This window comes from Lycorma delicatula, chromosome 9 (assembly GCF_047948215.1).
Source record: "Lycorma delicatula isolate Av1 chromosome 9, ASM4794821v1, whole genome shotgun sequence".
Classification (NCBI taxonomy): Eukaryota; Metazoa; Arthropoda; class Insecta; order Hemiptera; family Fulgoridae; genus Lycorma; species Lycorma delicatula.
Window position 1 is genome coordinate 62,110,141 of NC_134463.1, and position 19,049 is coordinate 62,129,189.

The 19,049-nt window shown below is 28.8% G+C and overlaps 1 protein-coding gene across 3 annotated transcripts in view; it reads right to left on the reverse strand.

The window, feature by feature from the left end:
• Positions 1-19,049, reverse strand: part of LOC142329822 (angiotensin-converting enzyme-like) — a 507,200-nt gene that overhangs the window by 457,782 nt on the left and 30,369 nt on the right. For all 3 annotated transcript variants that reach the window (XM_075374676.1, XM_075374677.1, XM_075374675.1), the window contains one exon: positions 11,678-12,089. In XM_075374676.1, the coding sequence (XP_075230791.1) occupies positions 11,678-12,089 (412 nt within the window). The remainder of the gene's footprint in view (positions 1-11,677; positions 12,090-19,049) is intronic.

Consider the following 19,049-nt stretch of genomic DNA (forward strand, 5'->3'; position numbering starts at 1 on the left):
ACTTCAGATACACTACTACAGCATACCTAAATCTCATTGAAATCGAGCTTGTAGTTTTGAAGATCATTGAGCCACAAACTTTATACATAGGCCTAAAAATATATAAATGAAGTAAGGAAACCACAATTTAAGTGAATGATATTTTTGTACTCCTCATACCTCAAAACGTGAAGAAAATTCATTTCCATGCCCTCCCCCATTCACACCATTTGACCGTAAGTAATACCTTACTTTTCTTCGAAATATCTTGATTTTTTATTTTATATCTCACTCTTTTGTCCAAGTAAGCACAAGTACAGCAAATGGGCATATTCAAAGTCATTTTACACAAAAAACGATTCTCAAGTAATGTGGAAAAACAAATGTAATTTTTCAAAGTTGAAGTTCTTAACTTTCAAATCCCGCTTGCAGAGTCTCGAAATGTCATCCCTTTATACAAATTTTCAAGGTTAAAAAATGGAATTTTTTTGTAATTTAATAAATGTTTAAATGCATTTTACGATAATAAAATATTTTTCGATAAAAAAAGTCAAGAATATCTTCGTCTTTAAATTACCTAAATTGTATAAAAAAAAATCTGATCTGGACACCACATGATTTCCTTGTACACTTATTAAATTATATATACACATTTTTTTTTTAAATGAGAAGTATATAAAATTTTATTTCACTAATAACTTCTGATTTTTTTCATATTTTTATTTATTGTTATTATTGAATTATTATTTATTGTAGAAATTTTTTTAATAATTTTTAATAAATATTTAAATTTGTTAATAATTATTAATAAATGAATATATTTAAATTAGAAAAAAGAAAGTTAAAAAAAGGAAATGAAGTTGGATTTGAATCGATGTGCCTTCCCCTTTTAAGATCCAAATATTTCATTAATTAAATTTTATTTGATTATAACTCTGGAACCAATAAAATAAGTACCACTTATGATATATCGTTGAAAAGTGCTCAGTGAGGACTTATTACTGCAGTTAAGAAAAAGTTCAAAATCCAAATGTTTTGGATTTTGGATTTTTTGGACACTTTTGGTTCAGTCGATTGCAATCAAAAGGAGAGGTGCACAACTAGATGTTATAACAGTCCTAAATCCAAAATTTCAACATCTTACGGCTAATCGTTTTTAAATTATGAGAGATATATATGTTCGTACGTACAGGCGTCACACCGAAACTAACCAAAATGGATTCAGAGATGGATATTGTCTTCCTTGTACGAGTACAAGGAAGTAAAAAGTGATTTGGAATCGGAAAAATATTATTTTGTTTATTATTTTAAAAATTGTTATAAATAAGTAGCTTCAATGAATAGTTTCATGGAAGCTTTTGTCTATGATATATCGATAACAAAAAAATTCGATTAAAAAAAGGTTCTAGAAATTGGGGATGAGTTCACCATTTTGACTCATTAACAGCTCGCCAATATACTATTTCCTCAGTGTTCCTGATGATGATTGTTTAACAAATGAAATAGCTACCTAATTTTAAATTTTATTCATCTTTCTTTGCATAGAATAAAACAAATAGTTAAGAAACTACGTAATATTCTGAATATATTTCCTCTTTTCCAAAAATCATTAAAATTGTTTTGGTACAACAGAAATACATTTTTTTTTTAATTATTAAAAGTTATTTTTAATTAAGGAGGTAAGATTTTTAATTATAGTTTCAGAAATCAGAAAAAGTTTTAAAAAAAGTTATTTTTGTATGGATTTATTCCATTTACTACAACATCCAATATAATTTTACATCCATTTACAGTTTAAATGTAAATTAGTTTTAATGAGTTTAAATTTTATTATAAATATATATTTTTTAATATTTAAGAAAAAGTACGTTTTGTTACAAAGAAAAATAATAAGTAGGGGATGAGCAGTTGTTACTTAATAAAAATACTGTAGTATATAAACAATGAATACAATGTACAATATAAAATGATGGAGGTCCTGAGAATATTTCCCGACATAGTTCTTCAATGTCGTCTGTGCAATAACAACATTGTCCTCTATAATACACGTTTATCATATTTCAAAACTTAAATCTTCTAATTTGAGTAGAATATATAATGTGGCCACAAATTTACAAACTGTAGGGTATTCACTTATATCGTTGTAGATGAGCACTGAATTTTAATAAATTTATATAATTGTAAGACTGACGAAATTATTTTTTTAAAAAACAAAAGACTTAAAAAACTTATTTGTATGTACCATAATAAACATAATAAATAATATGCACGTGTGTTAGCTTGTTTGACGCTGAAATAACCTTTTACTGGATTAACCGATTTTGGTGAAATTTGGCGCAGAGACTTTTGCATATGGGGAAATTTGCTAGTAATAGTTTCGGGTAATTATCTCCAGATGGTGGGGTAGGTAGTTTCTTTGCGGTTAGTTTTCTCAAAATGTTGTAAACATAATCCCACTTTTTAGTAAGCTCCGTACATGCGTATATGCTTATCTTATCATTTATTAAAAAAACATTTGCCCCAAACCCCTTTCCCAAAAATTGAAACGATATCTTTATATTTATTGCATACTAGCTTTTACCCGCGCTCACCCACCTTCGCTCGCGTGAACCTTTAAACGAAATACGCGAGCAACTGTGTCATGTCGATCAGTGGCTTTTTGCCCGGGCATTAGCTCTTTAGTTACATCCTGCCGCGAAGGATTACAGGTAAAAGTTACAAAGAGGTCAGGCCTGCCGTAAGTTCGTACATAAGCGAAAGCGTCTTGAGTGTATTCATGCAGATAACGGGGACTGTTCACAAAAGTAGAAGGCAGAATAACCATCTTGCCTATGTCGTTAGGTCTAATATTACCATCTGCGCTAATCGCATCTTGTTAATGAATGTAATTTTCAGCTCGTAATTTCGTCTGGTTTATAGAAATGTAACGAAGGCGTTCGCTCACTACTTTAATATACATATCTACCAAGAATTGATGAAAGAGTTGCTTTGACCGCGAAAGGAGATTGAAGTCGTGCTCTCGAAGCATCATGTGACGCATAAAAATCCATGCAGGAAAATTTTTTATTGGGAACTGGCTGTCTTGTTGTTGGTTTAATGACTGGAATATTGAAATGATATCCTGGCTCACATTTATTGAAAATTAACGGGTACTGCAAAACATCATAAAATTTATGAGTATCGGCTACGCGTTTCAGCGTATTACCATCTGCCCGTAACACTATGTCTCGTGGAGAGCATGGGTCACCAGTAACCAAAACAGCAACTTCATTGATCATCGGCGCATTATAACGCATCTCATGTTCGCCACGTAGAGTCCTATCAGCATAAATGACCACTATGTAATTATCTGGAGGCCAGTTTTCTATTGCACTTTTAAAGGTATTTACCAATAAATTGTGGCTGTGTAACATTCGTTGAATTTCCAATACTGCATCTCTTTCGACTCCTTCAATATACTGACAACGACGGTTTACTTCATTTTCTTCATCACCCATAAAATACACCTGCAAAAATTTATGCTGTTCATTATGTGCTGGAAAAAGTGATCCAATTTGATGATATATCTATCCTTGAACAGTAAAAGTTGGTGAAAATCCGGGCATTCTTATCACTTTATCTACTCCAAAGGATGTCATTTGGAAGCAAGAGTTATACTTTCTGATTTTACTTAAAAATTGCTTCGCCTCATCTGTAACACTTAAATATAGAGTTTTCAAAGGCTCCTCTGGTTCACCAAGTAAAGGAAGCGAAACTTTACCACTGGAACAGCACATTCTAGCAGTTTCATCTTTCTATTTCAAAGCATCGCAATGCTGACATTTTCTATTCATCGAGCCAATACCAATTAAAGAATGCTTATGGTATTCAAGTAAAGGATCATATTGAAATCCAGAATTATTAAATACAAACCAATTGTCACGCATGAAATTTCGATGGCGCGCGATTTGCATATCTGCATGAACGATTCTTCTCGCCTGCGATTGTTCTGGAGTTTCTCTCGCTGTTATAGCTGCCTCCTGTTCAGCTTGTCTTTCTAAACGAATTTGTGTTTGAATTGGCGTTTCAGCTGCTCTTAAGGTAGCTTGGCGTTCAGCATGCTCATCTAACCTTTCTTGTCTCAGAGAAGTTATTTCACCAGCCCTCAAAGCACATTGTCGCCTCGCTTGTTGTTGTCGTCTTAGTTCTGCGTGAGCGGAAGATTCTTGAGTTCGAGCAACTTTTGCCGCCCGGGCCCGTGATAAATCCCTGGAGAGGTTAGATTTGCGCTTCCAAGGCATTTTAGAAAAAAAACAGAGTAAAAACTGAAAATATCGTTAGAAGTAAAACAATAAACAGGCACCTAACCTCAAAAACTGGAAAAGTTTTAGTATTGCTTAGAACTGACAAGAATAACAATAAATATAGAAGGATTCGAAACAGCAGAAGCACTATACTCAATTGAATAGTGACTTGACCGTCGGTATTACAGTGTTGGATTGGCACTTTATTTCATTTACTTACTGGAACGCCAGATGGCGTTGAATTTGGTTAATGTTTTTGTCGGACGATATACCTACCAATATAAATTTTTTTACCATCCCGAAAAAATATTGTTTTTTTTTTACTAAAAAATGTCCTATGTCCTTCGCACAATACCTTTGCGAATATGTGTACAAAGGTTTATGATGATCGGTTGAGTAGTTTTTGCGTGAAAGCATAACAAACAAACAAACTCACATTCACATTTATAATATTACTAAGGATTATTAAAAGAATTTTTTTGTCTTCCTAAGCATAATAGTAGTAGTAGTAGTAGTAGTAGTAGTAGTAGTAGTAGTAGTAGTAGTAGCAGAAGTAGCCCAGAAGCAAATAATTTGGAGGAAATATTTAGGAGCTTATCAAATTTTAAAAATATAAATTTTTTTAAACTTTTCTAGTTTATTTAAACTTGTAATAATTAATTACAATAAACTTTCAACATAATTCACCCCAACCCACAAAAAAGACTATCTTAGGTAACATTTTATTGGGTATACCTTTTTCAATGGAATTTCTTTAAATTTCTGTTTAACACAGTACACGTTGATAAATCAACAAAAAAAAAAACCTTGGGAGGTGTTTGGGTGTAGGGGAGGTGGAAGGGCAGAAAGAAGTAAAAAGTATCGACTTTTTCAACTTTTTTCATGTTTCATTATTTTTGCATTATAAAAAAATTAATTAATTAATAGGCGTACCAGGAAGTCATATGGTGTCCAAATCAGATTTTTTTAACTGTTGAGATATGGAGCAATATTAAACAAACTTTACTTTCTCGAAGGGTGTTAGACTATGAAAATTAAAATAGTCTCTAACATCCGAATTATTTAACTTATAAAATTTAAAATTTCTTTAGAAATAATATAATTCAATTTTTTTATGTTAAAAAAATCTGATATGAACACCACATGACTTTCTTGTACGCCTATTAAATTACATATACCCATTTTTTTTCGGTGTGATTTTAAAGATGTTTCACGTCAATAATATCGATATAATTAGCCTATCATTCGTTACAATTGTCTATTATAAAATAAATAAAACATTAAATTAAAAGAAAAACTTTATTAATTAATTAATAATTATATAACATAAATAATAAATCATGTGAAAAATAATATTTATAATTCTAAGAATGAATTATTTATACTTAAATATAAATTATTTTATTAAAACTTTTTTATAAATTTTCCCACACTATTAAAAAACCAGCAATAAAAAATAGTAATACGTATAAAAAAAGAAAGTAAATATGAAAAATGAATAATAAAAACGCAATCAATTATTGTATTTATTAAATACGTATACTACTGTAGACTAATAAAAAATGAATAAAACTATTTCAAAGTTAGTTTAAATTTACAAAGCAAATTCAAGGTCAAGTATTTTTTAATAATACTCGTTACTTCGTAGATATATATTATGCTTTATATTCAAGGTGAAATTATTATTTTATATATAAATATAATCAAAGATTATACCTACGTGTACGTAATTATTTTTGTTTTTCTTAGAATAGTTTTTATAAATGTTTTGTATGCGTGTGAAAATATTATTGATTGACTTATCCAGCCGTGCAATTAAATTGACCGTTGAAATAATTTAACCATTTCCCATTCATTAAATAATGAGAATCAGCTGTGACACTTCATAAAATAATGTAATTTTCCATCAAAATAATAATAGTGATTTTTTTTTTCTAATATATATATGTAAATCGATTAACGGTATGTCTTTAATAGCAACAGATAAATCATAAATATTTTTATGGCAAGGTTACAAATATATTATTAGTGTATTAATATCTTTTTGTGTCACGAGTACAGGGACATCTAATTATTTCAAGTATTTTTTAAAAATAAAATGAATGAAAAATAATAATTTTTCTTCCCGTTATCATTATATACACCTTATTAATATTCCCAGTTTTACGATCTAAATGCAGTACAGTACTCTTGTGTTTTGTCACACTTGTCAATCAAGAAATATTTTAGTTAATCAGTAAACCAAAAATAAATAACCCAAAAACGAATATATTCCGAAATGATTACGTTTTAATAAACTCATTAATTATTAAAAAAATCTGATGTGGACACCTCATGACTTCCCTGTACGCCTATTAAATTACATACACCAATTTTTTGCTGCGCTTCACTTAAACTTATATCAATTGAAAGTGAGATACGATCCTCCAATTATTTAATAAAATGGGACAGTTATATAATTGCATTGTGGTGGACACCACATTGCATCACATTTTTTATGGTGTTCGTATCAGCATTTTATATTAGTTTATATATTAATTTTTTTTCACAACGCTCAAGTAGTTATGAGGTGTAAGTGAGAAGACGTCGTCGGATAAAAGAGACGCATCGGTTCGAGTCCGAGTTCATGAACACATATTTTTTTAATCTTTTTTTTAATTTAAATATATTGGTTTATTAATAATTATAAACCTTTGTAAATTTCTTTGACTTAAAATCAAACGTACATAAAATTTTATTTCACTAACAACTTCTGATTTTTTTTCCATTTTTTTATGTTATCATTTATTGTAAAATTTTTTTTACAATCAGAGATTAATAAATCATTATATTTACATTAAAAAAAAGTTAAAAAAGGAGATTAAGTCGGATTCGAACCGATGTGCCTTCCCCTTGTAAGATCCAAATATTTCATTAATTAAAATTTTATTTGGCTATAAATCTGGAACCAATGAAAATAAGTACCACGTATGAAGGCTTATTACTGCAGTTAAGAAAAAGTTCAAAATTCAAATGTTTTGGATTTTGGGCTTTTTTGGATAATTTTGGTCCAGTCGATTTCAAATAAAAGGAAGCTACACAACTAGATGTTACAACAGTCCTAAATGCAAAATTTCAACATCCTACGGCTAATTGTTTTTGATTTATATGAGATACATACGTAAGTAGGTACAGTCGTCACGGCGAAACTAGTCAAAATGGATGCAGGGATGGTCAAAATGGATATTTCCGTTGAAATCTGTAAATCGATATTTTTCGCGATCACAATACTTCCTTTACGTCGTACAAGGAAGTAAAAAAAGAAGATATTACTTTATATAACTTATAAATTTATTCTTTGACATAAGATTGGGGTTTATTTATCTTAAAAGTTTTATCACAAGTTCTTAGTAAGCTTATACAATCCAGAAACTTTTATGCATATAAAATTTGTTTTTATATGAATAATTTTGATAATCCGACTTACCAAATATGGCTCTATTTTTTTTATAACTTATATGAACTTCATTCTAGACCAGTAAAATAACTAAAGAATGAAGTTGAACAAAACAAATGCGTTCAGACCTCAAGTAGAAAAATATTTTATTACTGGATTTTTTTTTAAGTTTCATATATCATATTCGGAGAGATATTTCAAAATTCACCCTTACTCATGACCAATTTAGATATTTTTACAATACTATTAGATTTTTTATTTTAGAAAAATATCAAATTTTTTTCTTTATAGAAAAATTTTGATTTTATTATTCAACTATGGGAAACAATAACTAATTTAGATATTGAAATCTTACAGTGATTTCAATCCAAACTCCTCCGCAAAATCATAAAATCACTATGATATTTATAATTCAATAATTATCCACCCAGTCTCAAATATCCTACAATTAAGGAAAAAATCTGCCCTCTTCCGTTTTAACGGAAACACAAAATAATATATCCATTCAAATTCAGAAAATATAACATTTTAAATAACGACAAACATAACACAGCAGAGAAAAACTGCAAGAAGTATCAAAACCCGTCAAAACAAAATAGAAATTTAGTAAAAAAATATTTATTTATTGTTTAAAAAGCTGACAACGAAGTTGTACTTTCCTGGCATTGGTTATTTATTCTTAAATAGTGAAAAAATAATAAGTGAAAACAGCTTAAAAATTTTAAGAAATCGATACATTTTACTTTTTTCTACTTGCCCAACCCCAAAATCATCTCCTAAGAAATGTTTTTTTGATTTATCTACGTTTACTATGTATGATGAAACAAAAACGAATTCCACTGAAAAATCTATAACCAATAAAAAAGTTACCTAGGATTTCTTTTCTCGGGGTAGGGGTGAATTATGATGAAAATTTTCTGTAATATTATTATTAAAAATTCAAATAAACCATAAAAAGTTTTGAAAAATTCAAAAAATCGAAATTCTTTATCTTTGATCGGCTCCCCCACTCTTAATATTGCCCCCAAAGTATTTTTTTGGGGGTCGTTTTCACTCTTATTTTACCTAGGAAGACAAAACAATTGGTTAAAAAATATTCAATAAATAAAAGGATAGTCTTTTTTGATTTTTGGGAAGGGGAGAATTTGGGGGAAAATTTTTTATTTAAATAGTAAGATAAGCAGGTACGCATGTACAGAACTTAATACAAAGTATAATTTGAAAAAAATTGAGAAAATTGACCCCAAAGAAATTAACTACCCCATTTCCTGGACATACTGACACCAAAATTTTAGCCTATTTACGCGAGTTTCTGTACCAAATTTCATCAAAATCGGTTCATCAAATAAAGAGTTGTTAAACTTTAAATACGCCAACTCATGTATATACGTACGTACGTACGAACATCACCCCCTATTTTATTTGTTTTTTGGGGTCCCTGAGTAATGAAACGTCGAGAAATATAAAACAAACGAATACCCCGAATTTGTTGACTGATTACCATACTTTCCTTTTAGCAGCATAGACTCTAGAGCTATGATGTAGGAAAGTAAAAATAAATAAACAGATAAAACAAAATATCGGATTAAGATTTTTTTGTAAATCTAATATCCGATATTTCAAGTTATCAAGTTGTCGAATAATTGTATTTATGATTACATCTATCAATTTCAGCTTGTCAAACTTTATAAAGCGTAATCACACAAATGCGCAGAAATTCTATCTGAAATAGTCTTGATACTGCTAATAGTACAACGTTGGGAATAGTGTACCGCAAAATAATGTCGCAGGTACTTAATTTATAAAATTAATTTGCAATTAAAAAATAAATTAAGTAAAACTATCACATAAGTTTGTTAGGAAAAATAGAATATTATTAACTCAAGAACTGTACCTAAATCAGAAAACGGCTATTAAAATAAAGGATGCTCAAACTTGAGTGAAATGAGCTATAATCAACCTTGCTGTTTAATATGTATATTGAATACAATATCATCAAGAATATTCTTAAAGAGGATGAAGGAATCAGATTAAAGGGAAAATAAGTTATATAAAATTCGCAAATGATATGGCTTTTAAGAAGACGAATTTATTTATTCAACAGATTATTTCAAAATTATAAAACTGTCAGGGTACGGAATGAAAATGAGTATTATAAAAACTAAATCAGACTGGAATAGAATAAACCAATGAATGTCAGCTTAAAAGAAGGAAGAATTGTTATCATGTTAACAAAAAATTCCAAAAGTAAAAAAGGAATAAAATAAAGATTAGCATCGGCTAAAAAGGCATTTAAAAGAAAGAAAGAAGTATTATGTAGTATAATGAAAGTAGATATGAAGCTTCTTGTGAATTGTTAAGTTTGGAGTGTACTTCTGTTTGTTTGAGAAATATTGGCACTAAGAAACTGGCTAAAAGAAAGGGCTAAAAAAAATTTCAGCCCTTAAAGTGACACCACTACGTCCACTACAAAGAATGACCTCAGTGATCATCATTATTAACGGAGAAAGCAAATCTGAATACATGTTTTTGTACCACAGCAGATTGAAATGCTTCAAAACCATAATAAAGACTTTGAGAGATAGTATACTACAATAAATTAGGTGTAGTTAAGAGTATAACAATACATTATTGTTTTCCTTACTGTTGAAAGGCAGTAAATTAATTACACAGTTTTTTTTTTTCAGTAAAGATAATCGGTGTCATACAGTTGTTAAATGATATACAATTAAAATACAAAGTATACTTACTTAATCAAGAGGAAAAATACATTGAATTTCACGAAAAATATTAATCTGATCTTCGAAAATGAAGTAGAAAATAGAAAAATAATACATGAATGAAATCGGAAGAAAAAAAGCTGACAACACAGTTGTAGGACTTTCCCGTCACGCGGGTATTTAAAAATAAAATATAATTAATGACATATTGAAAAAATCCCACGTTATAATTACAAAATAATAATATTGGCTTGAGATTAAAACCGCAAATTTCAAATTCGGTATTACGAAAAAAAACGTTTATTTCAACAACTCAAAATATTAAAATCGTTTTCAGCGCCCTTGAAAATGTGTAAAGTGATACTACACAAACTATGTTTGTTACTTTTTGCGCGAACCCCAAAGCGGGAATCAAAGTTCAATTTTATTAAAAAATCTTTTTTTAAAGTAGTCTTGTTTACAACAAAAAATTGAATGAAGAAAAATGTTAAAAAATGCATGACTTTTGGTCGAATCCGGGTGCTTGGTAGGATTTGGGGCTCCCAATTTAATAAGCATTAATTTATATGCGTAACTAGATGACAACAGAAGAAACCACAATGAAAAACAACCATCATAATAATCACAACAAAGCTTCAAACTTTAGAGCATTTTTTGAGGTGCGGATGCGATTTTGAAAAAACCTTTTTTTTCAAATATTGTTATTTTTTAATTGTTAACAAGTATGCTAAAAAAAATATGACCATAATTAGGCGAAATCTTGAGATACTGATGATGACTTTGCTCTAAAGCCTCACTCCTTTGACCATTTAAGTTGAAAATTTAATGGCATCAATGCCACATATATAGAAGTAATCTGACCAAGTTTGTTCAAAATCGATACAGTAGATCTGGAGATATAAGGTGAGGTAGAGACGAACACCGAACACACACACATACATACAAATATTAATACCCGAAAAATTTCCATCTGGTATTTTGGGTTCCTTAGGTGTCAAAAGTCAAGATCTGGTGAAAATCGTTTATGCTCAAACTGAACCGATTACAATGCTTTCCCTTCTAGAGCTATAGCTCTGCTATAGCGCTACCTAGACGGGAAAGTAAAAGGAAGAATAGTAGAAATACCGAAGAAATTGTGGAAGTTTAATTAAACTAAAATATTTGATAACTATTTAAATAACCACAGCCTGTAGATAAAAAAAAACAAAAGAAACAAACACAAACCAACTATAAAAATTATAAATTAAATTCCAACTTACCGCTTGATACTGAGTAACATCATTGACGTTGGTTTCGTATGCCCACTGAGCTAAAACATTATGCCGACATTGTTCAGAAGATATAGCATCAATTTGTCCTAAAATATTTCTAATATCTTGATCGTGAACTAGATACGCTTGTTCTTGTAACGGTTGTCCGATTTGTTGATTATTTTTATAATTAATTTGCGGATATGCCGCTCTAGTAGGGTTAGCAGGGTTTTGTAAAATACCATTTGATGGATTTTGTAACACACTACTTGAAGGATTTTGTAAAATTCCGCTTATTGGTGTTTGTGGTGGTATTCCTCCTCCTCCTCCTCCTCCTCCTGTAGGTGGTGAATATTGACTAGGTTCAAATAATTTTCTGTCTTGTGATTTAAGATAACTTTGAAGTAAATCTTGACTTAGCCTGTAAATAAGAAATTAAACGTTGATTAATTAAAGATATGAACACTTTTACAGTTTATTAGATTTTATAAAATAATTAAAAGTATATAAATAAAACTTTTTTGTTTTCGGAAAAAATTACAGAAAAAAATGAGCAGTAAAAACATTTCTTTATATAGTAGTTTCCGCTTACCAACAATCTCTAACAGTATGTTCGAGCTCTTTCGGATTAGTAATCCATCTTCAGGAACATTAATGTGTTATAATTACTTACTTCACACATCATTAATAATACTAACTTGAATTTTAAAAACAAAAATTATTAACACCTGATCGTCGAAAAGTAAAATAATGTCAACTTTATCCCTCATGTAGTATGAAGGTCTCAATTTTTCTCGAATTTAGAACAATTTATAACAATTGAGACCTTCATACTGACATGACGGATAACGTTGACATTTGACGATCAATTGTTATGTTAATAATTTTTGTTTTTAAAATTCAAGTTAGTATAATTAATGATATGTGAAGTAAGTAATTATAATTATAACACATCAATGTTCCTGAGGATGGGTTACTAATCCAAAAGCGCTCAAACATATTATAAAAGATTGTTCGAAGTGAAAACTATTATATAAAGAAATTATATATCAATACCAACCGGCCATGATTAATTAAATTAAAAACATTTCATTCGAGATTGAATAAAAATTGTTAATTTTTTGGATGAGTACAATTCTTTATTATTAAATATACTTTAAATAAAAGAGCAATATTCCAAATGATAATTTTTTCATTAGGTGAAGGCGACAAAAAAAAATAGTCTAAAAGTAACGCTACAGAAGTATTTTGTGACAAACATAATTGCTAATGTCATATTTGAAATATTCAAGGTTTCACTTCTTCAATTAATTAAAAAGAATAAAGAAAACTTGTATGATCAATTAAAAAAAAATTATATACGAAGTGTAAGCTTTCAAAAAATTTTTGAAAGATTTTTTAACCAAATGGAGTAGAGCGAAAGAACAAAAAGAATATATTTAAATTTTAAAAATGCGGGTTGATTTTTTGAAAAACTTTATTTTTGAACTATTTACATAATAAATAACAACTATATTTACTGTATAAATAAATATTGTTAAGTAACAAATTTAGTAAAGTTTTCTCTAAAATGTCTGAGGAAAACCGAAATTGGTTTTTGGCGATATCCCTAAAAGCAGAGCGACACATAATCTAACGGGAAAGTAAGAATCAAAATCGACTGTAAAACTATATAAATAAATTTAATTGAGATTCTGATCAAATCGAACATTTATTTTCGTGAAATTAATAATAACACAAAAATATATTTTTTTTAAACCCCAATATAATATATTTACATATTCCCCAAAAAATATTTTTTATATCTTTACGTAAAATTGAATCCTACTACATTTTAGGTAATAAATGAACATACGAATTGAAAGTAATTTATTTTCTACGCAAATCAGGCTTACATCTATTCACTGTAATTGATTATAGATAAATTATACAGCTTATGAAAAATTATAAGTTTGACGGGGATTGCAACCCAGAACCTTCTAGATAAAAGCCAAAGATGAAATTAACAATACAATTTTATTATTAACATATATATACAGATGTCCCACTAAGAAACGGAGAAACTTTCAGGACATGTTCTTCTGGAGAAAATAATAAAAAAGTAAACATAATAAACATAGGTCCGGAAAAACTTTGTTTCAAGTTACGACTAGAAAAAGATTTCGACCGATTTCCGTTTTTATTAAAAAGAAGCGTTACTATAATTTTTGGGACCAAAATTATACAGTACAATTTCTTATGTAATTTGAGCTGGGAAATAGGATAAAAAGGTCCCAGAGCTGTAACGCCAGTAGTTTTTGAGATATGCGATGTAAAACACAAAATCTCATGTCGAAAAATGATTTGTTTTTAGGTTTGTAGTACAATAGCTTTGTTAAATGTCTAATAAATGCGAAAGATTTAGTAACAAAACTTATAGAGAATTTAATTCTGAAAAAAGTAATGGGAATACAGTCAATAAAGAGTATACAAAAACTTATAAAAATCGGTTTTTATTGAAGTAAAACAGATGAAAAATACACAGAAAATCGTATTATTCTTTCTGTACCTAATAAACATTATTCATAATACAACAAAACAAAAAAATAAAATACATGGAATGATACATGGTAAGAGAATAACAAACTTCAGTTACAGTGATTGTTCGAATTTACCTCCTTCACAATGTACTCTCTCCGACGTAAAATATTTCCGGTGATTTTCCATATACCTCAGGATCGTTTCGAATAAATTCAATAGTATTCCGTATTTTTTTTTTTTTTTGGCTTGATGATATGGACACATAAGCTTGAAGTTTGTCTGTAAGATATGGAAATGGAATTTTTTAGTGTATGAAAAATGTCATGCCTGACCGGGATTCAAAGCCGGGACCTCCGGATAAAAAGCCGAGACGCTACCACTCACGCCATGGTGGTCGGCATTATTTTAATTAGTATATATTATGTTAGTATTATATTTTAATTAGTAACTCTTTTTTAGTATTAACTTTTTGTTTGTATGCTATCGTTTTCATTTGGCCTCAAATGAAGTAATCTAGTAGCGTTGAATCAGATGATCGTGGTGGCCAATCGACTGGTCCATCACGTCCAATCCAGTTTAAGAAATTAGCATTCAAGTGATTTCTAGCTACTAAAGAAAAATGAGGCGTTGCACCATCATACTGTAAAATCATTTTCAATCTAGTTTGAAAAGGTACACCCTCCAAAAACACCAGCAAACTATTTTTTCAAGAAATGAACGTATGCAACTCCCGTAAGGATTTCATTGAAAACAAATGGTCCCAAAATGTTGTCATAAATAATGAATGCCACACCGTGAAACCTACGTCGGAAACTAGTTTCCAGTGCCATGTGGCCTGTCTTCGCTACATAAATGACTATTTTTAGAATTGAAGACTCCGTTTCTCGTAAAAGTGGCTTCATCAGTAAATAAAATTGGATTTACCTTATCAGCGTTGCCTAGAAGTCAATAACAGACGTTTAACCGCTGGGGATAATCTGTTAGCAGCAAATTTTGATCTTCTGCAGGCGGAAAGAATAAAGATTCTCTTTCCGTAGGATCCACCACACTTCGTTTTTTCGACAAACCAGGGCGACATGAAATTAGCCTTGTACTAGAGCCTGTGCTACGCTGAATATGCTAAATCACACGATGATCATCATTAATACGATGATTTACTTGTCGTTCAACAGAAAACGAACACGATGGAAATGATCCTTTCGTTCAGAAATGCTAATACACCGAAGAATGTTTATTAGGTACAGAAAGAATAATACGATTTTCTGTCTATTTTTCATCTGTTTTGCTTCAATAAAAAACCGATTTAAAAAAAAATATTTAGTTTTTTTAGTTGTAACTGCATTAATTTTCTCAGAATTAGATTCTCTACAAATTTTATGACTAAATTTTCTGCATTTATTAGTCATTTAACAAAGCTGCAGAACTTGCTACAGACCTAAAAAAAACTTAGTTTCGACACCGAATTTTGTATTTACGTCTTAAAAACTAGTGGAGTTATAGTTATGGGATCTGTTTTTTCCTATTTCCCAGTTCAAATTACATAAGAAACCATCAACTTTACTCCTTAATTTGCGTTCCAATAGTTACACTATTGGGAAATAGGATAAAAAGGTCCCAGAGCTGTAACGCCAGTAGTTTTTGAGATATGCGATGTAAAACACAAAATCTCATGTCGCAAAATGATTTGTTTTTAGGTTTGTAGTACAATAGCTTTGTTAAATGTACTCGAATACAATACTCGAATACAAAGCGTTACCAGACTACGTTTACTTTTTCATTATTTTCAACAGTAGAACATGTCTTGAAAGTTTCTCTGTTTCTTCGTGAGGCACTCTGTATCTTTATATAAATAAATTATGTTTCATAGTTTAATTTTTTTCAAACAACATGCATTCCTTTTTTTATAATACTGATTTAATTAAAAGTAGTATTTGTATTGGATATGATATTTCTGAAATTACCAGATATTTATGTAAATTTTATGATTCGGGGTCTGTAAGCAGCTGTATAACATATTCATGTAATGAAGGTACTATAGTTTGCAACATCCTGGACCACAAAGCTAATATCTATTAGTAATTAAAATCCATTGCATTAAATCAAATAATATTTATACATAATTTTTTTTTTTTTAATTAAAAGTTATATATATTTGGATATTAAAATAAATAAATTTAAATTGAATTTGTATTTAAAGGTTGAATACTACTAGAATAATTGCCGAACTTATTTTTTCAGCAGTTTAAACTACTACATTTTTAGCGCTACAATTCAGTCAATTTAACCAGTTTTAGTAATTACAAGCAATTTTAGTAATTACACGTTCATACAATAAAAAAGACAACACGTTTTTCCTGTAGTAAAGGATAATTTTTACCACAATTAAAAAAAAAAACCAGTAAAAATATATTTCCAAAAAGAAAATAAAAACAAGTTTTTCTTTGTAAATTAAATTAATTTTGGAAGTGGAAAACACAGTTTACCAGACACTTAAAAAAAAAAATCTTATTTATAATTTTTTTTAAAAATGCTTATCAAAGAAACAGAACTCACATATGTATTCAAAAACCCACATGCATTTAAACAAAAATTATTAGCAAAAATTGATCAAATTTTAAATATAATTTTTTTAATTTTTGACAAAAAGATTATAAATAAAATAACGTATGAATAAAGAACAGTTGAAAAGTTCAGAAATATTGACAAATAATTTGTTTTTTGAGAATTTAAGAAGCTATTTAATTTATGTGGAAATATAAATTAATTTACTTTTTAACCTTCATAATGTAAAAAAAAAATAAATTATATTATATTATGTACAATTCTGAATATTAATAATGAAACCATTTTACAATAGATCTAATAAAAATTTTCAAATGTAACAATATAATTGTAAGATGCTCTACAAAACGCAAAGAGTAAAAAAATAGGAAATTGTTACCAACAGCCATAGATTTGAAATTGTAGAAAGGAAGAGTCCATTGCAATTTACTGAATACAAAAAAAAACATAATAAAAGAAAGCTCATTCAAAAAGAAATTAGTTACATTATAGCTTAAAAAGTTTCAGAATAGAATCAACGCAAAAAGACGTAACAAAGATACAATACGAAAGTTAACCACAATGTATTCCTATTAAATTTTATTAGTACAACATTAAATAAAGATTTACCGGTTCATTTTCATACATTTTTAATATACTTTGTCATTTTCCATTTAAATTATTATTTAACCTCTAAAAAAGCGGGATTTTGAGTAAGGTCAAGAAGTAATTCCTTTAAGTTGATTTTTTATCATCCGTGTGAGTTTCTCAATACCTATAACTTTTCTCTTATCTTTCATCCCTTCGTCTACAAGATTCTGCTCCAACCTTTGGCTTGTTGTAACCTTTTTTTTCAATAAATCCAAAAAAGTTTGTTTGAGGACAGTTACTTGGTTCTTCTAATTTTTGATGCTTTGTTGGAGGTGAATTTCTCTACGGCTCTGTCCCGATATTCTACACTAAGCGAGAAAGTCAAGTCACTAAATAATAATGGCTTCTAAACACTCAGATAACGTTCTGAGAATATATATATATTTTCTCGCAATTATTTCACAGAAATAATTAGTACTCTTTTTACTTTCTTGAACGAAGTAGAGGAAGTATTGCAATAGCGAAAAATTTGGTTTTCAGATTTCCATTTTGTCCATCCCTGAATCCATTTTGACAAATTTCGGCGTAACGTCTGTATATGTATGAATGAATGAATGTATGTCGCATAACTCAAATACGATTTACCATAGTGTGTTGAAATTTTGGATTTAGGACTGTTGTAACATCTAGTTGTGAACCTTCCATTTTGAATGCAATCGACTGAACCAAAAGTGTCTATAAAAAGCCCACAATCCAAAAGAAATTGGATTTTGGACTTTTTCTTAACTGCAGTAATAAGCCCTCGTTGACACCTTTTCAACGATATACCATAAGTGGTGCTTACTTTCATTGGTTCCAGAGTTATAGCAAAATAAAATTTTAATTAATGAATAATTTGGATCTTACAAAGATCTTACAAATCGGTTCGAATCAGAATTTTATCTCCTTTTTTTATTTTTTTAACATCTTTTTTTAATTTATTTTTTCAAACTTTTTTTAAATTAAATATATTCATTTATTAATAAATTATTAACCCGTGATTGTAAAAAAAACTTTTACAATAAATAATTATTAAATAATTACAATTAAAAAAAAAATGAAAAATGAAAATCAGAAATTATTAGGGAAATAAAACTTTATGTATTTTTAAAAATGTGTACGTGTAATTTAATAGGCATTATTACGTTTGTGTATATGTAACAGATTTGGTGAAACATTGATTATTTAATATTAATTGAAAATTATAATTTAGAATCGTATTATTTTTGGATTTTCTAATTTAATTTCTGTTTAATCTTACTTAATTATTATGGAATTTCTGTTTAATTTTATCTACATTAAAGTTAAAGTTAACTACAGAGTGACTGAAAAATAGACCCTCACAAGAAAAATATATACACTAAGGCATACATGCCCGATGTTTAATAAATTGTAAAAAATTCTATCTCTTAGTTCATTACTCCTCTGATATTTTCGGACAATATTCTCCCTACGTCGGAGTTGATCACAATTTCGTTTATTTGATTTTTGTTGACAATTATTTAATCGTTCTTTGCTTTGATATAATTCTTCTGATCTTAATTTGTGCACACATTCTCTAGTTTTCAAATTTTCTCTCTCTTTATATTCATCATCCACTTTTAATCCTTTTATTCTTTCCATGGTCTTAACGTTTTCTTCCTTTATATTTATCATCTTCTCTTAATCTTTTTATTCTTTCTTTGTTTGC